This window comes from Heterocephalus glaber, unplaced genomic scaffold (genome assembly GCF_053883595.1).
Source record: "Heterocephalus glaber isolate CG9 unplaced genomic scaffold, H.glaber_assembly_v1.0 deba00000281, whole genome shotgun sequence".
Lineage (NCBI taxonomy): Eukaryota > Metazoa > Chordata > Mammalia > Rodentia > Bathyergidae > Heterocephalus > Heterocephalus glaber.
Genome location: NW_028258139.1, coordinates 22,646,355 through 22,669,518, shown reverse-complemented (window position 1 = coordinate 22,669,518; position 23,164 = coordinate 22,646,355). Strand labels below are relative to the sequence as shown.

Here is a 23,164-nt window from a genome sequence, read left to right as displayed (position 1 = left end):
GCAATATTTGGTATACACTTGAGTAAGTAGTTATTACGGCTTGTCTGTGGACCCTTCCAAATTCATATATTGAAGCCCCAATCCCTCAGATGATGGTATTAAGAGGAAGGGACTTAAGAGAATGATCAGGTCATGACCCCCCCACCCCCTGTGAATGGCTCATATGAAAAGGGGGAAACACAGGGTCTCTCCAAATGTGACAACAAAACTAGGAGATGACCATCCACAAACCAAGCAGAGACCCCCTACCAGACACTGCACCGGCCGGCACCTTGATCTTGGACTTCCCTGGCTTCAGAACTATGAGACATAAATGTTTGTTATTTAAGTCACCCAGTCTCTGGTGTTTCGTTATAGCAGCCAGGATTAATAAGACCTGTACACTTCTCAGCACGTCCTGCCAGCACTGGCTACACAGTGTCCACTCTTCTCATGGTATACGATGCCATGTGACCTGTTAAACAGCAAGTTCTTTGAAGGCAGGCATTGCATCTGAAAGTGTTTAGTACCTGGCTTTGTTTTTGCAGATAGTAGGGTCCCCAAAATAAATACTGTCTGCCTGAATATTAAAAGTTGAATTACTCACTATGCATTTTTTCACACTTTAATTTATTATCCCAAATCTTTTGGTATCTTGGTGAGATACAATACACACAGAGTTTGGAACCCGAAAGGCATGCTTTCTGAGGAAATCCATGTATGAAACATGATTTCTTCATAGATAAAAAAAATTTTTAAACAGAGCATCCTGGCCGCTTTTGAAAGATACAAAGGAACTAACTCTCTGTTTTAAAAATTGGCAAATAAAAGGAAAGAGGTAAGCATTCATTCTTCCTTTCCCATAGAAACTGAATTCCTGAGTAATCAGATGTTTCTCAGTACAAACCTATCCCTACAAATAAATGAAGAACATATGATTGAATGGAATAGCATCACTTTTTTTTTTAGCAAACTGTTTATTGGTACATTTTAGATATACATAATGACAACATTCATCCTAGGGAATTTGCACCAGTACATGATATATCTTGCTTCTCCTTTTTCCCCCCATTCCTCCCTCGTTTATGTACAAAAGCTTTGTTTCCATTCTTTTTTTCTCTTGTCCCTCATTTCCTTCCCCTCCCCCTCCCGTTTTCCTCCTCTCATCTGAACCATGTCTTCTCATTTCCCAATGTTTATTGTACATTTTAGTCCTTATTTCCACTTATGGCTTTTCACACCAGAAAAACAAAAAGCATCACTTCTTAACCCAAACGAATTAAAGGTCAAAGCACTGAATAGAAATGGCTGCTGACAACACAAAAAGATATTGTGTTCTTCTTGGTGGAGAATGAGAGTACCCTTGATGTAGTTGTACCCCCAAAAGCTCAAAACTAAAAATCCTTAAGCTATAATCAACTATCCTTCGGGGGGAAATGTGGAAGACTAGAGGAAACATTAAACTTTACCACAGAATGCAATCAGCAAAACTGCAATTGAAGAAACTACAAGACAAATCATCCTGTTTCCACAAGAAATACACTTCAAAGGTAGGGAGAAATGGAAATGGGAGCAAGAACCTATGCATTAAAAAAGGCCCCAAAGACATATTAAACAAACCAAAGCAGACAGCATAGTATTTAGGATGTATGCTGGAAGAAAACCACAAAGCAAGGCACAAAAATCATGAGCATAAAAGTCGGGAGAATGGTAATTTTGAGGTGGGGGGGCAGGTCGGGAGAGTCTGGAGGGCTGCTGGTACAGCTTGCATAGTCTTATGTCTTTTCATGTTTGATCCTTAGAATCTATCAAACTACACATTTTTATCATATTTTTCTGTATTTCTGTCATTTTAACAATACAAGTTTAAACATGGCTATCCCACCCATTTCAGAGTAATAGGAGTCTACGCCAATGTGAGATTTCAAATGTGCAGGAAACTTCACTGTCTTCATCAGTGTTATGTCCTTAGGGCTGAGCCTAGCTCTTGACAGAGTCAGACTACATATACACTTACTAAATGAAGAAATAAAAGAGAATCAATGCACACCTAAAGTCATATTCTGATTGCTACTATAAACTGTAGCAAGTCACAAATTTCCAAAAGAGTGGACTCGGGATATTTGAGGGTTTGGTGTATTGTACAGATGGCTCCTTATAACCACATGCCTGCTTCGTGGGCTGCAATGACACCCAGGGCCCTCAGAGGAGCCAGGCGAGTCACTGGCTGGGATGATGCCTTATGTTGTACCTCTCCTGGCTGCACACATATCAGCAGTCAGGTTCTCAGCCTCTGTTACGGGTGAGTCTGCAAGAGCTGCCAGTGGATTCAGGAGCTCTGAATAAGATATTCCTATCACCCACGTCACTGAGGAAATTCAAAGGATTTTAGAAGCTCTGTGTCACCAAGCAGGGACAGAGACCAAAAATATATATATTCTTTCTGATGTCACAAATGTCATAACTGTTTTGTCCATCTTCACATCAACTTTAAATAAGAGTTAGAAGCAATCAGTTGGACAGTATTTATCCTCTGCAATCAACTCAGTCTTTTGTCTATTGAACCAGTGGTGCTGTTGGAGTAGACAGGAGCCAAAGCTGAGCGAGTAGCAGACCAGTATACACATCTTGCCATGTCCAGGTCTAGAAGGCTGTCAGCAAAGGAGACAGAGGAAAGAAAGGATCTCAGGTGCCTGTGTCAATAAATCACACAACCTTGTCCAGGACTGGCTTTAGTTGGTGCTGTGAGGTCAAGGCCATTGGCTGCTGCATCCGTCAACTTTCCTGTTGCTCAACATGATACTCAACACTCATGAATTAAAGGAAGAGAGGTTTAATTTAGCTCAAGGTTTCAGGGGATTCAGTCCCTAGTTGGCTGGTTCCAAGGCAGGAACATCATGGTGTGGCAGAGCAAGGCCAATTAGTTCGTGGCAGTTAGGGAGCAGAGGAGGGGAAGAGTGCCAGAGAGGAACAGGAGAGGAACTACACACAGTATTTAAGGACTTACATGGACACACTCAGAAGGGTGCTTTACTAATCTTCTGCGTATCTCTTAGTCCAGTGAAACTGACATATCAGGACTAATGGTCACACTGCCTTCACTGTGGAAAGTCCTTCCACCAGCAGGCAGGAGTCAGGTGATACATCTGCCTCCAGAGTCAGCCACTTCCTAGTCAGACCAACAGACCATGACATTCACTTGTTGAAGGCTCAGGCAATGTTTATAGACAACAGAAACTAAGCCATTGAGAGGTTAGAAATATTTCGTGTGGAAACATTAAAGCCAAATTTGGCCAATGGCTCTTTTCCATTAAAATTTGACAAAGTGACTCGAAATAGTTGTACAAATCATCACAGAATCAAACTACACCTACTTCAGGAAGGCAGAAGAGTTGATCTGTGAAGATGAAATGGGCTATAAGCGGGGTGAGACCTTAGCATGGCCCTGGCACATAAAGCTAGCACATGCTTAGTACCTTTCACTATGTTTCACCTGTCATCAGCAACACCTCTGGGACTGCTAGAGCAGACTCTCTAGATAACACAAGTAAGAAATTCTAGGTCTTTAGTAGTGATGGAAGAGCAGAGGCTGTGAAGACCTGGAAGAGCCTGGGGCATAGATGGTCACATTATCTTAAAACTCAATCAATAACTGGCTTGGGAATATCTGGGGAAAAGATAGTCTCTTCAATAAATGGTATAGGGGAAACTGTATATTCATGTGCAAAATAATAAAACCAGACCTTTATCTTACATCATATACAATAATTGATTCAGAATGGATTGAAGAACTAAATATAAGACCAGAAACCGTAAGAAGAAAATGTAGAGGAAAAGCTCTTGATATTGGCCTTGTAGTGATTTTTTTTCAGTATCACATAAATGTCTCAGGCAACAAGAGCAAAAATGAACAAGTGGGATTTTATTAAATGAAAAATCTCCAGGATAGCAAAGGAAACTATCAACAAAAAAGTTATAGATGGGGAGAAAGTATTTGCAACCCATATAATTGATAAGAAGTGAATACCCAAAATACACAAGGTCATGCACCCTAAAGGAAAAACACAAATTACCCAATTCAAACAAAATAGACAAAAACTTGAATAGACATTTTTCTCAAAGAAGACATTAAAATGGACAATAGGTATATGAAAAGGTAATATAATTTGCTGATGACTCTGGTTATTAGTTAATGCAATTTTTATTTCAATCCAAAATGTGCTAAAAGGAAAAGATTTAGCAAGTGGTATTTTGATATTGCCACATCGAGCAAAAATAATTTTATCCACATAGGAGTTTCTAGTCAGAGAATGTGACACAGAACAAGTGTGAGTGGCAGGCCATCTTTGCTTTGTGTGCATACATCAAGTGACAGGTACAAAAGGGTAGCATCTTCTGCAACCCTCCAGTCTGTTGTACAACTCCACCCTTTCCATATGTTTTAAAGTACTCTACTATCTTTCCCCTAGCAATTTTTCCTGTATTACATATTTATTTTAATTGTAATTTGAGTGAAAAATAATCATGAGCCCCAAGAAAGTTAAGAACTTGGAGAATAAAATAGTTCAAAAGAAGAATGGACCTTCCAGAAAATGACTCTCTTGCCCTGTCTTTCATTAACCATAGCTGCGGCATTCATCTGTTTCTTACTGCTGTAATGTAATAAAGAAAATAGGTACGTATTTAGCTCCCAGTTCAGGACGTTTCAGAGCACAGCACCAGCATCTGCTTGGCCCTGTGAGGCCTCGTGGTGGGTGGCATCACAATGGTGTAAGTAAGTGTGAGAGATCACTGGGTCAGACAGGATGCCCAAGAAAAAGACTCACTGGGGTCCCAGGCAAACTCCATGAACCCCATAAAAGAGCAGTCCAACCCTGTCCTAGAGACCTAAAGATGTCTCGGGAGTCCTCACTGCTTAACACTGCTACCCCTGGGGACAAACCACAGCCAAATCATTGTGCCTACTGTCGCCATCTAATATCAAGCCACTTCTTTGGGGGTAGTGATGAACTTTTGCAACTTTATATTGTATGTGCAAACTGCATTTACTTACTTCCACATTGGTATAGATTACACGAATTTGTTTCTTGTTCACATAAAGCACAGTCGCATGCTGGCAGATCCAGGAATCTGCACTGTCACAAGCATCCCATAAAATTCTTTAATAAAAATTGATGTTTGAGAACCACTATCTGAGGGGAACATTCAGTCCTGCTATTCTGTTCTCTGTCACATTTCCCAGTACTTTCCCACTCTACTGCCAGGATTTGCAAAGGAAAGAAAAATTAATACTATTTTTATGAGCATATTACCATTATGATGGGACACTGAGATTAAAAAATATCATACAGTGCGATTAAAATAGTTTTTCCTTAGTTATCCAATAAAAGAGTTGATTTTAAGTAGGCTTTGAGTCAGACAATTTCTGGATATTCAGATTGAAAACATTCATCAGAGGCATTCCTAAATTGGTGTTAACTTTTGTCAAACCTAGGTTGGAAAAAAGAAAAATGCATAACTCAAAGCAGATAGTTGCATCCACACTTCGAGAAACTCTGCCCTCACCAAAACTTCCCTGCAGAGCATAACTTGTCTTTCTAATCAATCATCAGGTTAATCTAAATACCCAGAGAGAAAGGATGTCTACAATCTCACTGTTTGACAAGCCAGAACACTTTTGTTTCTGAATATTGGGTCTTTGAATGGCTCTTTGGGTGACAATCTTTTGACAAGACATATTGATTAGTTCAGTCCTGACTAGTGGTCAACTCATCCTTCAATGCCTGTAGTTAACACCACAAAGGCACTTCTGTACCTTCTCCATAGATCTAGAAAGAAACCTGAAATAACAGGGAGGGAAGTATCTTAGAAGAGCTTTTAAATAAATGTCATTAATTTACAAGGGTCAAAAAATAATAATTTTTTAGAGATCCCCACACTCAATTTTCTAACTAGCAAGCTAAATAAAATTAGCTGCTTGAGTGGCTTCCTTCAGAAACCTGAGTAAAAATTATGAGACATGTCACTCAAAGTGTTAGCAAATCAATATTGCCTGGAGTTATAAACAAAATAAATTTTCATCCCAACTCCATTTTGATTTCAGAATTAACAGAAAGATTGCATAAATGGAGAAACAGTGTCAAGAGCAAAAGCCAGTACACCAATTTGAATCACAGACTTCCTTTACCAAGCCATGGCTTTTGGCTTCTGCAGTCATAGTTAAATAAAGATCATTAATACTGTCAGCTTTGCAAGGATACAGCAATGTGGAAACTGTTTAAAATTCTCTGAGCATCTCCCCCAGACCTTGGTAACCCCTTAAAATCTGCTGAAATGGCCATCAGCATGCAGAGGGACAATTAAGTGAGCCAGAAAGGGCAGAGAAAGCTGAGATAACTGAGATCATCTCATGGGCAGTTTGCCCGCCATTTAGGAAACTGCAGAAGTCTCTTAATATGAGTTATTTGTAAAGTACAATGCTATGAATCTGTAAAAGCACCTTTAAAACCTATGAAAGGACATTTCTTTTCTTATTACTTCCTAAAACCTGCTGCCTTAAATATTAGCTTTATTTATTTTGAGAAGAATTTAGGAGGCACAATAACAATACTGCTGGATTTTAGCAGTGACAGAAAGTGTTGTCCAGGCTGGATGGCCAAGACCTTTCCTGTGTGTGGTCTTTGTCATCTATTGCTCAGCAAAAGCCATTCAGGTCTGAGAACAGTTCAAATGGCATTTTTATTCAGACAATGAACATAACAGAAGCAACACTTACCAAGAACAAGTGATGGCTTTGAAATATTTCGCAAGACTGAGCAAAAATGACTTCACAACATCTTGGATAGAAAAAAGAAATATTTAAAAAAAATTTAAGTGACCAATATTCAAATGAAATACAGAATTCAGATCAGCAATTTGGGAAAAAGTTACTTACAAGCTATAGTTATCACCAATGTGCAAGTGAAGACATTGGCTGATATTCCTCCCATACACCACCTGAAACAACAGGATTGCTTAGATTTAGCAACATGTACAATTTAAATTTAGTATAGATTTAGGATTTTAAGATTTACTATAAAACAGCAGTTACGACTTGTATCTAGATGTCCCCCCAAAGCCTCATGAAGTCATAGGTGAGGCTTTTTTAGAGGTGGCTGGATCTAGAGTATATGATTAAGGGTGGGATTAAGAGTGTATGCTTACTAAGTTAGTACACTGATTGGTTTGGCATAGTTCTGGGTGTGAGTGCTACCCAGCCCAGAATAGAATATAAAGGGACAGAAAGTAGCTGCTATTCTTGTTTTTTGTTGCTTGCTGCCTTCTGCCTGCCATGAACTATTTCTCTTCTGTGATGGTCCTCTGTCAGCTATTGACTGAAACCTCTGCAAACTATGAGCCAAAATAAACCTTTCCTTCTTTAACTTTGCATATTGGGTATTTTGTCTCAGCAATGAGAAAAGAAACTAAGACAACCAGTAATAAAAATCATGTGGTATTGGCATATGTGGTAGATTAGTGAAAAGGAACAGAGAATAAAGAAATAGAATCAAATGGATATGGTAAACTGATTTTTAACAAAGATGTAAAAGGAATTCAATGGAGAAACCACAATTCTTCCCACAGATGATACTGGCATCATTTAATATTCACAGGCAAAAGAATGAACCTCCACATGTGCATCATACCTTACATAAAATTTATTTGTAAATGAGTCACAGACTGAAATATCTACCATAAAGGCACACAACTTTTTATCTGTGAAAGACACTGCTAAGACAAAGAAAAGATAATATACAATCTGAGTGAAAATACTTTCAAATCATATATCTGATAAAAGACTTCTATCCAGAACATACAAGAAAAGTTAAAATTCAACAATAAACTAGCAAATAATCTTCTCAGAAAGTGAGCAGAAATCCTGAACAAAAACCCAGACCTCTCACTGAAGAAGATATACATATAGTGCATAAGCAGGTGAAAAGATGTTCAACATCACTTGACATTAGGTACTGTGAGTAGTTAAAGCAGTGAGCTAGCACTGCACTTCTATTAGAATGACCCAAACCCCCACAATAAGTAACAAATGCCAGAGAAGATTCAGGGCAATGGGAACTCTCATTACTGATAGGGATGAAAATGGTCCAAACTCTTTGGAAGATATTTTGGCACATTCATGAAAAATTGAAGATAGACTTGTATACCCTGCAATATCACTTTTTGCTGTATCTCCAACTGAGTTGAAACCATATGTCTTAAAAAAATTGCATGTGATTCTTTGTAGAAATTTTATTAAAAATTTCAAGAACTGGAAGCAGTCAAGATGTTGTCAATAGAAGAATGTATAAACAAGCTGTGATCCATCCATACACTGCAATGTTACTCAGCAACAAACTGGAAAAAACTGTTAGAATGGCACATTTATCATTTTTGTAGGTTCCAACAGGTAGGAAACTGATTCCCACTACCTAGTATACATTTTCTTGTAAGAAATATGTATCTTAGAGGAGATGAATATATATATATATATATATATATATAATACATATGAATATATATGTTCACACTATGAGAGAAAGCATTCTGGTAGAGTAAGGAATTAAAAGAAAACAGGAGTGGTGGGAAAACCTATAGTCCTATATAGAGTAAAATTCAATGTGAAATTCAAGATTATATTTTTACCTCATCGCTTACTTTTGTTAACAAGGGTTGGTTCTTAATTAAAAATCCTATTAATTCATACAACAATATGCATGAATCTTATTCATGGATAAGGATGCATTTGGCTATGTGACAGAAGATAGACGTAAAAGGCTACATAATGTGTGATCACATTAATATAATACTCTGAAAAAGATAAGGTTATAGGAACAGAAAATAGATCAGTAGTTTCCAGGAGTTTGGGGAAAGAGGAATGTCTGACTAGAAAAGAACCTTTTTTCAGGGTGTTGAGACTAATCTATATGACACTACAGTGGTAGATACATGGTGTTATTTATTAAGCAATACTCATAGAACCATATAACACAGAAGAAACCGTAATATACGCAAATTTAAAAACCAGTCAGGAGGTTGAGAAGTCCCAGGATAGTATCCAGACAAAAGAACCTGATTATATTACAAATATATGATGTAACCTCATGGAAGGAAAGGGGGAAAAGTGTTGACCTAAATGACTATAAAAAGTAGTTTCAACTGGAATTATAAGGCCAAAGAGAAAAACAACTGTGTGCTGTACTCTAGTTCATAAGGTGGGGAGAGGGTGGTTGGGTTAATGATTCTGAACATCTGCAGATGCATGCTGGTATTGAAGAAACTCATAAATGGGTGGCTGGTAGTAGGATCCAGGTCTCTATCTGTCAGAGCGGGAGCTTTCAGGTAAGCAAGGTGAGGGGGAGCCTGGAATGAGCCATGTAGTACTGGATTAGAGTGAGAGATGTCAGTGTGAATTCATGCATAACTAACACAGGTGTTGGCAGATACATAAATAATTTTCAGCATGTATATAGATGTGACTTAGTATAGACACACATATTTCCTTATAATACCTGCTTCCAGAGCCTAGAAATAATGCTACAAACACACTCAACTCCCAGATCTCCTAAGAGTCTACAACAAAAGACACCAGGGGTTCTTAGAAAAATAGCTGAGCTGAGGCAAGGAAAAAACAAGACATGCTTGAATTATCTGATAGTGCCAGAAAACAAGAGTGTTTAAAAAAAGAAAAAAACAGAAGTAGGTGACAAGGACATAGGAGCCAACCTGACAGAGCACCCATTGGTAAAAGTGAAACCAATTTCAGCAAGAAAATTAAAGACATTATATTGGATTATAACAGTATAAAATAAAAACCCATGAGCATATACAGATATAAATAAATGTTCACATTTGGATTTTTCAATCTTCCCCTACTACTGTCCTTTTTCTATTGCAGGATGCTACCAGGTTGCCACTTTGCGTTTAGTCGTCTCATCTCCTTCAGTTCCACTGGGCTGTGACATTTGGATGACCTGGATAGCTCTGAGGAGAACAGCTCAGGTAATGTGTTGACTGTCCCTCAGTCTGGGGTTTCTCTTTATTTTTCTCCTGGTTAGACCAGGGTTGGAAAGGCCACAGAGATAAAGTGCCCTTCCCCCTCGCTGTGGATTGTGTTTAGATGTCCCCCTAAAGCCCATGCTTTTTTGGAGGTGACTGAATCTAGAGTGTGTGATTGACTCATGGTGAGGCTAGGCCTGAAAGCACTAGGATTATGGGTGTGAGTGCTACCCACACCCTTGGTCTGAATAAGATAAAAAGGGCAGGGAGAAGCTGTTAATATCCCTTGTTGCCTTTGCTACCTTGTGTGCACCATGTTGTTTCTCCTCTTCAATGCCTATTTTCCATCCTTGCCTTGGAGCCAGACGACTACGGACTGAAACCTCTATGAACTGTAAGCCAAATAAACCCTTTTTCCTTTAACTTTGGGTATCAGGTATTTTATCTCAGCAATGAGAGAGAAGTAACTAAGACAGCCCTGCATTGTGTCTAAGGCACCTGCAGCCCCAAAACGTACCATTCTTGGCGTTGACTTTGTTCATTGAGCTGGAGCTAGCCAGGTGTCAGCACTGTAAAGCTACCTTTCTACCCCTTTCCTCCCTCTACTTTTGGGAAATGAGTTTCTAAACACAGCTCACACTAGAGGGATAGGGAGTGAAGCTCTCCCCCTCTAGTGGGGAGTGCATCTGCATTAATTAACCCAAGAGAAACATTTCATTAGCGATCCTGTGAAGGTAAGGCTTCCCTGGTCAACTTGAAAGTTTAGGACATGCAAAGTTAAAAGAGGCAACTTGTTTTTCTCCCTGACATGCTTTCACTGAGCCTTTATTATACTAAACACACTGTGGTCTCCTGACTTGGGATCTATAATGAAGAATTTTGTAAATTTATTTTTAACCATCGTGCCTCCCCTCTTTTGTTCTTCTGGTTCCATTGTAATCTAAAAATGCTTCCCAAACCTCATAATTAACTGGGAAGCTTGTTCTAAAATACCAATTCTCAGTAGACCTAAATTAGCCTCTCATGGGACAGGCTCTAGGACTCGGCATTTGTGAAGAAGCTTCCCTGAGCAATACGGCAGACTCTGAAGCTCAAGCGGCAGGACTTGAGGGCCAGCAGCACGTGCTGGCCCAAGCCCCCAGGACTACGACTCATTGAATATCAATAAGACCCAGCAGTGAGGGCAGAGCAGTGAAGAAACCCATGATGTCTTTGCTCTCAGGTTGCTCATGTCCTTGTACGGAGAACTAGATCATTAATATAATAGGCCAGGAGGTGCTAAGTTCTCTGAAGAAGAGCAAAGCAAGTGTGTGTGTGTGTGTGTGTGTGTGTGTGTGTGTGTGTGTGTGTGTGTGTGATGGGGTAGTGTGGTGTTGACACGAAGAAGTACAGGAAGGTCTCTGACAGTGTGACATTTGAGCACATTCCAAAAAGAAGTAAGGTCACACACTAGGAGGATATCTGGGGAAGACTTGTACCAGGTACAGAAAACAGCAAGTGAAAAGGTCCTGAGGCATGAATGGGTTCAGTGCTGAAAGGACCTGACTTGGAGCACAGAAAGGCCAGGAAGTTTAGCCAAGGAGAGGGGGGACAGCAGGTAGAGCAGAAATACACTTATGCCCAGACCTGCACACTAACAGGCTCTGCCATACTGAGGGCTCCCCTGGAACACAGATATTATGTGCGAAAGGAATGTGAGCATTGTCAGAATCAAGATGGACTCACTTGCGTCAACCCTAATGCAAAATAAATGAAACCAAGAGGCTATGCAGGAAGGATTCTTAGACACGATTCCCGAATAGCAACTATCGCAAAAGACTCCACTAGAGCCATCAGCTCGAAGACTCATATGAGCCCACAGACTCATACAAAAAGCACTTCCATAAAAACATCTGCTTGCAACTGTCTCTTCAACTTCACACTAGCATCACCCTTGTTATTGACCATGTGGCCAAAGACACTGTTTCCGAGTATCTGAGGCAACCCTGCTCATTTTGCCTTTAAAAACTTTACCTTATCTCAACTTCTGAGTATGCGCCTTGTTTACCTATGTGTGTTCCCCTTGCAGTACTCGGTTAGTCCCAAATAAATATGATTATTCTTTGCAGAACCTCTTACTCTTTAGATGGACCTATCTTAGGATAAAAAACACGTAGGAAACAGGGAGTCTTGGTGAGGATGTCAGGGCCCCTGCTGTAGACTTCAAGTGGTCCTGAATTCCTGAAGGGGGAACTTAGACTGAATCTGTAATGGGAGCCGCTCAGACTTGACACAAACGCTGATACATCATACACTCCAATTTTAAGCAAAATACACTGGCTTTTGTGTGCTTTGTTAAAGGATGAGAAGAGCGAGGTGAGAGATAAAAACATACCTATAATGATGGGAAAATGAACAATCTTGACCACAGAGCTACTTAAAATGCTTTGTGGAATAAAGCAAGGAGGTCATCAATCCATCACAGCTTCCTTAATTATGAAATACTATTGCATGAAAATAAGATCTGAATTACCTGGCGCACACAGAAATGATGAAGCATGCCATGAACAGGATTGCCTGCAAGGAGACCTCTCGCAGCAAACTGATATCTAAGGAGAAGAAATGAAGGCGAAATCATTGTTGATTAAATAAGCTTGGAACAAAATGATACCAAAGCTTCTTTTTGTTACAGCAAAAATAAGTCTCAAAGATATGTCAGTTTAAGCAACTTGTTATAAATAAAAGATAAAATCACCTACAGGACCATTCCTTAGAAAATTTCTACAAATAATAAACTTGCTTTATCACTATAGAGCAAAAGACTATGCTACCTACGCAGTTCTGGGCTTGTCTTTTGCTTTACTGGTAGAAAAAGTCTTGCAAAGTTTATGCCAATGTCAGAAATTTAAGGGCTTTGATAATAACAACAATAATACTGCCTAAAATTGTTAGAGTGCCTTGTAATTCACAAACAGCTTTCATACATTAGTTCATTTACCAGGCTCAGGCATTTTCTTAGTTTAGTGAGAGCTAATAAGAAAAGAGAGAAATGATGAAATTGTCCAAGGTCACACAGCCACCAGGTACCAGAGCCAAGATTTAAAACACCACATCTAGACAGAACATAATGTTTTGTCTGAGGTGGGGAAGGGAAAGACAATCACAATTCTGCATACTGTGAGTCTCTAAAGACTAAAAAAGAGAACGCATATTGTGAAATATTTGTCCTTGCAAAACTCTTTGCAGTCAGTGACTGCAGTCAAGCCACAGTGGAAAGGATTGGAAACCCTTTAGCAATTACGTACATGGCGGTTAAACTGATCATGGGCCTGAGTATCCTTCTAATCACCTAAAAGAAATCAGAGCTGGTTTAAGGATAAAGACTTAAGGGACTGCTTGAACAGATTTCAATTTAATTTTAGCCAAATGCTTCCAAAGCTCAATTTTGCAGCAGTCTCTTAAAACTTGGAATGATTTTAGGCTACAAGTGTATTTATTTTTGCTATTTACCCTATGAATGAGGATTGAATCAGCTACAAAATCTACTTAGCCCATCATGTGGGTGGAATGCTGAAGACTGGGAATGTAACATGTAGTGGTAGTAAATTATGCCACTGTAAATGTATTTTATGTATACTGTGAATTTAATAAGTTATTGTGGGTTCAATGGAACACTCATCCATCCTTCTAAAGTGTGATTCTATTCTTTGCTTCCCCTAATTCAATGTGGAATTCAGAAACCATTTCCTAACAGAAGCAAATTGGGCTAGAAAAACTATAATGATCACTAGACAGATAGTGAAGTATAAATGGATTTAAAAATGAGTTCCACAAAGAAATGAGTTGTGGAATTGGGGCCCAGTTATTGGTGGATTTCTGTGAATCATGCAACAGTGGTGCAGACAGTGGGCTGGAAAGAGAGGTCCCCCTGGATCCAGAGGAGCAGAGACAAGTGGACTCCCTGGGGGAAGTGGCTGTTGAGCCTATTAGGAATTGATAAAGTGGAACCTGCCTAACCAGTGAAAGCTGCCATCTCTGCCATCCCAACCCATTGGAAAGGAACTTACAAAACCCTTTAACACTTATCTAATAGCTGTCCTGGGAACGAAGTGTTCAGGGCATATTGGTTTTTGGTAGTGGAAGGGATGGTCAGTAAAAATATTCGAGGTTTTGTTCAGGAAAATATTTTTCCATTTAATCTCAGTTTCACAAAATAACCTCACATTCATTGAGCACTCAGTAGAAGTGACACAGTATACTGAACACTTGATGGTAATCATTTTAGTCATTACAGGGTGGGAACTGGGATTCTCTCCATGTACAGATGAAAATGTTCAGTTTTAGAGTTTGTCAAACTGCTTAGAGAGCCTGGTAAATTCTATTCTAAGGTGGTTCACAGAGTTGTGGCTAACAAGGAGGAAGGTGGCCTTTGAATCTTGGCCAGATGACAGCAAAGCTGGCTCTCCTCACTCTAACACGGTGGTTTTGAACTTTTTCCAGATTTACTTTTGACAGGAAATAACAATACCTCTAAGTCTTTTCTTTTTCTTGCCAAGGCCATACCATGAAAAGATGTTGATTTCCTTTCTTTCTTTCTTTCTTTCTTTCTTTCTTTCTTTCTTTCTTTCTTTCTTTCTTTCTTTCTTTTTCTTCTTATGGAGTAAGACAAATACACAAGTAAGTATAAAGAGTAAAATGATGTTCTTTTGTTTTGCTTTATTAAAACCCAACATTTTACCAAATGTCTTCAGGGTTTCTGAGACAATGGAACACCATAGATCTGGTGGCTCTAAGGGGACTCCTAAGTGCAACTCTTCTGTGAAAGTGTGACATGGGCTCTGGCACAAGGCCAGGTCTCCCTCCCTTGCACAGATGGATACCAGTTCCTACATCATTCTCAGGCGCTGGAAGGAAGAGCTCATTCGGTGTGGCAAAGATTTGAAAAACTCACTTGGATGATCCAAAACACTCTTGGAAATGTCCAGATGCTTTCCATGGGGCCTGAAGACAGCAGCCCTGGGAGTTCTCCTTGGGAGGCTGAGATAGGACGAGGCTGGAAAAGGAAGCTTCCGTAGACTCTTTAGTTGGCTTCTCCTCCATCTCCCATTCATCTGTCAGAGAAGAACAATCAACATTACTTCCTGGAAAAAACAGAGGAGCTTAGTTTTCTCTCTCTCTCTCTCTCTCTCTCTCTCTCTCTCTCTCTCTCTCTCTGTGTGTGTGTGTGTGTGTGTGTGTGTGTGTGTGTGTGTGTGTTCAGTGACTGCTGTATGCACAATTCCTAATAATTATAATAATAGTAACTCTGATGCACTATTAAAGTAGGGTAGGTGAAGAATTTCTGGATAAGATTGCATTTCAATTTGTCCTCATCCTTGAAGGCTGAAGATAACTGACTTCAGAGCAGAAATAAGTAAAGATCAGAGGCATGAAACTTTGGTAAAGGAAACTGATTGTATATAGTTAGAACAAAGCAAGGAGACCAAGGGAAGATGAAATTAGAAAACAAGTCTTAGGACCAGTCATGGAATTATCAACTTCTTGGCTGAGGAGTTGAGAATTCCTGCTGCAGACAGTAGAAGTGATGGAATGTTCCTAAGAGTGGCATTGTGCACACAGTCATGCAGTGTTTTCATGTACATAAAATTATATGTGATTTTGATGTATGATAAAATCCAGGTGGTCCTAGAATAAATCATGAAACGGTGTTCTAAAACCCTTTTCAGAAGAGGACAGGCTATCTCACTCTTAATCTCCAAGTGATGTGGCATTGTATAGATGGATTTAGAGGATATATTTATGACAATAAATTTCATAGAGGATCTAACTCTACCACTTCTAATTCATTCATTCATTCATGTGAGATTTACTGACCATGACTATATACTGTATCAAGAACTGACCAAGCTCTTGGGAAGCAATAGCGGATTAGATGGATGTCATCTATTCCCTCATGTGGCTTACATTCTAGTACAAGGAGAGTGTGATAATATCTTGTCATAGGTATAACTAAGGACCCCCTCCCTCTATAAAATACATTGAAATTCTGGATAAAATACTGTGTAGTATATATCTCCCTTGACTTTTTTCATTCAAAAAGGCTATTTAATGCATGTATATTTTTAAGAACGTGAGTGAATTTTTCTCTATGAAAGTTCAGATATAAATATAGACTACTAGTTTTCAAGTTAGCTTAACATGTCCCCAACCAAAAAGGTCAAGTTCATCTCAAAATTGTGCAACATGGAGTTTCAAACATGCTAAGGTAACTCCTAGCAACAATTGGTGTCTTCAACATGATGTCATTAAAGAATGACATGTAAGTGTTGACGTTTGATTTGACTCTAGGGCAAAGAAGTCTCCAACTCCCCAAGGCAAACCTTCATTGAAAAGAATGAATGTGTTAAAAATGTCTCTATACCACATGGAAAGTATAGCACTGAACCTCTGACTCATTGGAAGTCGCAAATGAATTTGCCTCCGCATGCTCTTGGTTCTGCCTTTGGTGGGCTATATGATATCACCTAGGGTGTAATTTTGGAGCAGATTTTCTCCAGTGTAGGCTCATTGGCTTGGAGGTGTAGTCACTCAAGGAGTTGGCAGAAGTCTTGCTGTGAGAAGCAGGTGTTTCCTTGGATGATGTTGAAAAGACAGCATACGTCCACCAAATATATTTTAATTATCTAGCTGCGCTATAAAGATAAAGATATTCCCAGAAGCCAAGCCAACACACTCTAAACAAGAGTTGTCTGAAGCTGTCCTGAGGGATAAGGATGGTAACTTACAAGATATTATAATCAAAGGGCTGTGGTTTAAATGATGTCATAGGAACAGAAAAAAGGCCTACACTGGACAGAGGCCTTTGGGGAAACCGGAACAGAGTTCCTGCAGGGACTCGTTTGTTTCCCCAAGGAAAGGACAGGCTAAGAAAAAAATTCACTAGTTTAGAAAGAACACATGAACGCTTATTTGTTTTGGCCTAGTCAGTAAGTGGAAGAAAACTGTCTCCCCTAATGTTTCATAAGGAAGCAGTGCCAAGTTAAAATGTATACTGATCTGAGCAGTTGATATTTAAAACATGGTCTCAGGTTGGTACTGACCCTGTGATGTCTGCCGGAAGCCAAGGTAAAACGCAGTGTAGAAACACTTGCATTCAAAGTTGAACAGCTTGTCTCAGAGAAAGCCCAAGGGAGGAGAGCTAACAACCCCAATTATAAAACACACCCATAGATAATCTCCCACAGGAAAGGAAAATAAATGTAGTGCTACAAAAAAGGAGAACCCTAGGGTGGGATATGATTGGGGCATCCCTGAAATTACTGCTTAGGTTTCAGCTTTGAGCAGAGTGTGGTGTTTGAGGAGATTGTCCTAATTTATTTTATCTTGGGAAAACTCTGAAGGGGACCTGTAAAACTCATTCTCTTTTTTCTGCCCACAGTATCTCATTTCTGCTTCCTATCTAAATAAAACAATTATTTCTATAGTCCATATTAGTCTTGATTTCATGACTAGGAGAAAGACACAAATCAAATGGGCAAATATTTGCCAAACACATATGCTGTAGGTAGGACACTTATATATGTGGAAGGGGACAAAGGAGAAGACACAGACACTAACCCAAAGGAGGTCAACATACTGTGTGTGTGTGTGTGTGTGTGTACACATGCATGTGAGATTGTCCCGTGGGGGAAATGATAAAGACAGGATTGCCCAATGGATAGAAGACAAATGTATATATATATTGTTTGGTAAAAAGAAACAAAATGTGGCCTGGTGGAAATTTCAAGGACCTGGGATTCAGAAAAACCAGAACATGAATCTTAAGAACAACACAAGGCACTTTAATTGATTTCCTGACCCTAGATTTCTTCATCAATAGTTACTACTGTTCACCACTGTTGTTATAATTAAATGAGAGAAGGAAAAAGTATAAATATCTCAAATGCAGAGAAGATGAATGGAATAAGAACTTCTATAATGAATAGGGACTATAATAAATATGGTCCCTAGTTGCATTCAGGATTGTCAGCTCCATGTGGGAATAGGAGGTGCTGCCAGATCATCAATGAATGTCTCCAGATGGAAGGGATTCTCAAGGATTTATCATACTAACAAAAAAGAGTCTTACTACTCAACTCTGGGAAAGGGGATCTTTTATTTTGAATCAGTATCCAGTAAATTGCCCTACCATGAAGGGATTCTTTAACCTGTGTTCCCAGACACTTCTGGCCACAAGGTTTATCCCAGATGGCTGCTTTATTTCCTTGCTTCACTGTATGACAAGGCACCTTCTGGAAGAAAGCACCTCCGGACAGGAAAAGAGTGTGTCCTCTGCCACTGGTCCCACTGCAGAGGTGAACATGAATGGCTGGACGTGCTCCGGGAAAGACACACTTGGAATGGGGTGGGGATCCCCACAGCTCCAGGGTGAGTGTAGAGATAAGGCCAACAGAAGAACAGAGAGGAAAGGGAAGTGAGGAAGGTTGTTTCACTGTGTGGTGGGAACTTCAAAAGAAACAAGCTGGGGAATCTGAGCAGCCCTAGTTAATAAATAAAAAGGCTTTTTATGCTTTGGCTGCTATTGTGGGATGTGTGGAGCATAAAATGATTAAGAAAAGATACCAGCTGCGAAGAAGAATTGAGGCAGGCCACAAGTGATATCCTCAGAGAAGACCCCAAACCCAGGGGAATTAATAGTGCAGTAAAAGGAGTGGAGAAAACAGAAGCTCCATTGGAATAGGGCAGGAGGATCTATTTATTTGCTCTATATAGTTATTACACACACTGCATACATTGCCCTGTACAAGGAGCTGGAAAAAGCAACTCAAATTACATACTGCCTGTCTACTCATGGTCTGGGGAAGGAAGACATATAATCCAGCTATTGGTATGCAAAGAGATAAATGCTATGACAGAGGCTGGCGCAAGAGGTCCAGGGGATGTCCAATGGGTGCTTTAGTCTGGGAAAACAGAGGCTTGATGCAGGAGGCAGTACTGAAGTGCAAGCCAGATGGATGCCTAGGAGTTCTTCCACTGGTGAGCAGTAGGACAAGGCAGGGAGAAGGAAAAGGAGCAGGAGTAGGAACAGGAGGAAAAGGAAAACTAAAACATTGGTCTGTGAGAGAATACAGTGGGTTCCCGAAGACTAAGTTCTATGAGGCAAGCAGGGAATTTGTGGTTGGAGAGTCTTGGGACATGATTCTGGCTGGAATGATTAGCAGAGGTCAAATCCTGAAGGTCTTCCTGTCACACTTGGCAGCTTAGATTCTCATGTGGACATCTGGAGTCTTTGAAGAGTTCCAGGCATGTGTGTTACACAAGAAGTTCTGTGTGCTAAAATGGAAAACTGTTTCAGCAGTGAGAGGTTTGGGATTCCCAGGCCACCATTCCAGGAACAGTGCCTGACTGGGATCTCTAGGAGACAATGGGAACCTTATAGAAAAGAGGCTCTTAATGAGGGTGACTTCTCTTCCCTCAGGACATGTGGTACTGTGGGGAGACATTTGCAGTTGACAAATCTTTAGGGTGGGGTGCTACTGGTGTGTAGTGGGTAGAGGTTAGGGTGCTGCTACAATGCACCTGACACTGCTGCAGGGAAGAATGCTTTGGTTCAGGGTAACAGTGATGCTAGAGCTGAGCATCCCTGTCCAGGGAAGAGCAGACCTAAATGTATAAGGAGCTTGAATATTGGAGCTCTTGTGACAACTCTGAGAAGCCCTGGCAAGTGAACACGTATGTCTGCTTTTCCTGGTCCAGACTTACTCTTGTCCAAACACCCTGTACTCTTCCTTTAAAGGACAGATCATAATGATCTTATAATTATTATATAAACACAGACTGTAGAAGGTCATTTGTGTGCTTTGCTTAATTCCATTTTATGAAATGTTATTCAGCCTTAAATAAAGAAGGCAATCGTGCTACTTGCAATAACGTGGAAGAACCCAGAGGGCAGTTTGCTCGGTGAAGTAAGGCACTCACAGAAGGAAAAATACTGCATGAGTCCACTTCTGTGAGGCTTTAAACAGTCGAACTCATAGAGGCTTAGAATACAATAGTGCATGTCAGAGACTGGTGAAGTGAGGGGTGGGGAAATGGTAGTTATTGTTCAATGAGTGTAGAGTTTGTTGTGTTAAATGGACCAGCTCTATTTTATTAAAAAAAAAAAAAAAACACCATACCTTCTTTATCCAGTCTCCAGTTGATGGGCAATTGGGCTGTTTCCAAGTTTTAGCTATCACAAACTGTGCCGCTGTAAACATGGGTGCACATATATCACTGTGGTATGATTCTTTTAATTCTTTTGGGAAGATACCCAGGAGGGGAGTAGCTAGGTCAAATGGGACTTCCAGTCCTAGCTCTTTGAGTTATCTCCATACTGATTTCCACAGTGGTTGCACCAGTCTTCACTCCCACCAACAATGGAGAAGGGTTCCTTTCTCTCCACACCCCCACCATCATTTGCTATTGATTGATTTCTTGATAGCAGTCATTCTGAGTACTACTCAGCCACAAAAAATGAGAAACTAGAGACATTTATAGCTAAATGGATGCATATTGAGGCCATACTCTTAAGTGAAATAAATAGGACACACATGTGTAAATACCGAATAGTTTCTTTAGTGTGAGAAAATGAAAGTGTACATAAAGATTAAAATGACTAAAACAAATAATTGATAACTTGAAATAGGAATAAAAGGTCTAAAGGGGTAGGGGAAGTGGGAGGGGAAGGGGAAAGGAAAAATGATAAGAAAAGGAAAAAGTGGAAACAAAGTCTTTGTAAATAAGGAAGACTGAAGGGGGTGAAGGGAGCACAGGGAATGGGGAAAAAATAAGAACCAAGATACATCATGTACCGGTACAAGTACCCAATGATAAATGTAAACATACTGTATACCTAAAATGTACCAATAAAAGAATTTAAGCAAAAAAAAAAAAAACAAGAACCACCTCTAAATATAGTGCCTATAGTTAAGGAGATAGTATTTGTTATGAAGATCAGTCTCATGCTGAGTATTCTTACAACACACACACATGCACACACACACACACACACACACAAGGAATCTTTGGGATGTGTTGGATAATTCCATTATCCTGATTGTGTTGATGTTACCATGAGTGTTTGCATATGTCTGAACTCATCAAATTGTATGCATTACACATGTACAATTCTTTGTATATTAAGTATATATCAGTAAAAGTGGACAGATGGCCCAGCCCAGGGACTTCTGAACCCCTGTCCCATTGCTTCTGGTCCAGAGGAAGGGGCTTCTCAGCCACCATGCCTCCCACCGCTCCCAGCCCAGAAGAAAGGGCTTTTAGGACACCTTCTGTCCTGCCACTCCTGGCACAGAGGAAGGGGCTTCCAGGCCACCATCCCTACCACTGCTCTTGGCCCCTGTCCCACCTCTCCTAGCTCAGAGGAGGTGAGCTGTGTGGGTGCCAGCAGCACCCTCCCACACACACCCCAGTCAAAATGAGAAAACATGTAAATAAGTCTCAAAACCAGACTTCCAGATCACCTACAGCAACCCCAAAGGGAAATGAGATGGAACACTCTCATACTCAACCACCTGGACCCACTGAACTGGCAACAAAAGGAGATATGGAAAAAATGAAATCAGAAATAATTTCTCAGATAACAGGAGAAATTGTGCTCCTAGTGCAAGACATGATTAATAAATCTAGAGAGGAGCTCAGGAACATGATGGAATCCCAACATAGGAAACAAATGGAATCCATAAAACAGATGCAAATAGATTTCCAAGAGATGAAAATTCCATTGAAAGTCTACACAGCAGAATGAGCCAATATGAGGACAGAATTTCAGATATAGAAGATAAGATTGCAATTAATGACCAGGAAAAGGAAAATTGCTTCAAAGTTATAAGGGAACATGAGAAATCAATCCAGCAGCTGCTAGATGATGCAAAGAAGAATACATAAGACTGATTGGACTCAATGAAGAAAGAGGAGAGAGTGCAGATGACATAAAAAAACTCTTCACAGAAGTAATGGCAGAAAACTTCCCAAGAAGGGAAAAAGAACATGACATACAGATAAGTGAGGCATATAGAACTCCAAATAGCCTTGATCAAAAAAAAATCTACACATAGGCATATAATTGTTAAGATTCCAGAAACACAACAGAAGAACAAAGTTCTACAAGCAGTCAGAGAAAAGAAACAAATCACATACAAAAGAAAGCCCATCAGAATCACAGCAGACTTCTCAACACAAACCATCAAGGCAAGAAGAGCTTGGAGTGACATATTCCAAGCCCTAAAAGAAAACAGCCTCCAATCCAGATTGATGTACCCTGCAAAACTATCTTTCAAAATGGATGGAGAAATAAGATACTTTCATGACAAAGAGCACCTTAGGAACTTCGTGAATACCAAACCAGCACTCCAAAAAATTTTACACAATATCCTAAGAACAGACATTGAGGATCACAACCCCAGGAAGCAAAGCAGAATGAACCCATCTGGAATAACAAGAAATTAAATGTAAAGGGGGAGAACCCAATAAAAAGAAAAAGTCATGGCAATGATAAGTCAATACGTTTAAGTTATAATCATCAATGTTAATGGTATCAATTCACCAATCAAAAGAAATAGACTGGCAGAATGGGGCAAGAAGCAAAATCCAACAATATGCTGCATACAAGAAACACAGTTAATTCAAAAGGAAACTCATAGACTGAAGGTGAAAGGGTAGAAAACAATACTCCATGTGACAGGAACCCGAAAAAAAGCAGGAGTAGCTATCCTCTTTGCAGATCAAGTAGATTTCAAACCAACACTGATTAAGAGAGACGAAGAAGGCCACTACATCCTTGTAAAGGGAAGAATCCAAGAGGAAGAGATGACAATCATAAATATCTATGCACCAAACACTAGAGCACCCAGCTATATAAAACAAATACTAATGGACATGAAAAGTCATATATGTACTAATACAATTGTAGTGGGGGACCTCAACACCCCCTGGTCACAAATAGATAGATCAACTAGATAAAAAATAAGTAATGAAACACTAGAACTCAATCGAACTCTTGAACAAATGAACTTAACAGATGTTTACAGAGTCTTCCACCCCACAAAATCAGAATACACATTCTTCTCAGCTGCACATGGGTCATTCTCCAAAACAGACCACATACTCACACATA

At 39.8% G+C, this 23,164-nt stretch overlaps 1 protein-coding gene across 7 annotated transcripts in view; it reads right to left on the bottom strand.

Moving 5' to 3' along the window:
* Tmem71 (transmembrane protein 71) overlaps positions 1 to 23,164 on the bottom strand; it is a 95,786-nt gene that overhangs the window by 38,317 nt on the left and 34,305 nt on the right. For 6 of the 7 annotated variants that reach the window (XR_002392037.2, XM_087187716.1, XM_021251898.2 and 3 more), the window contains 4 exons: positions 14,942 to 15,101; positions 12,524 to 12,599; positions 6,914 to 6,975; positions 6,755 to 6,815 (listed from right to left, as the gene is read on the bottom strand). Coding sequence is in view for 5 of the 7 variants with exons in the window: in XM_087187716.1 (XP_087043842.1) it covers positions 6,755 to 6,815; positions 6,914 to 6,975; positions 12,524 to 12,599; positions 14,942 to 15,101 (359 nt within the window). In the remaining 2 variants the exon portion in view is untranslated. Of the gene's footprint in view, positions 1 to 6,754; positions 6,816 to 6,913; positions 6,976 to 12,523; positions 12,600 to 14,518; positions 14,643 to 14,941; positions 15,102 to 23,164 lie in introns of all 7 variants that reach the window. The other variant, XR_015441389.1, reaches the window with a different exon arrangement.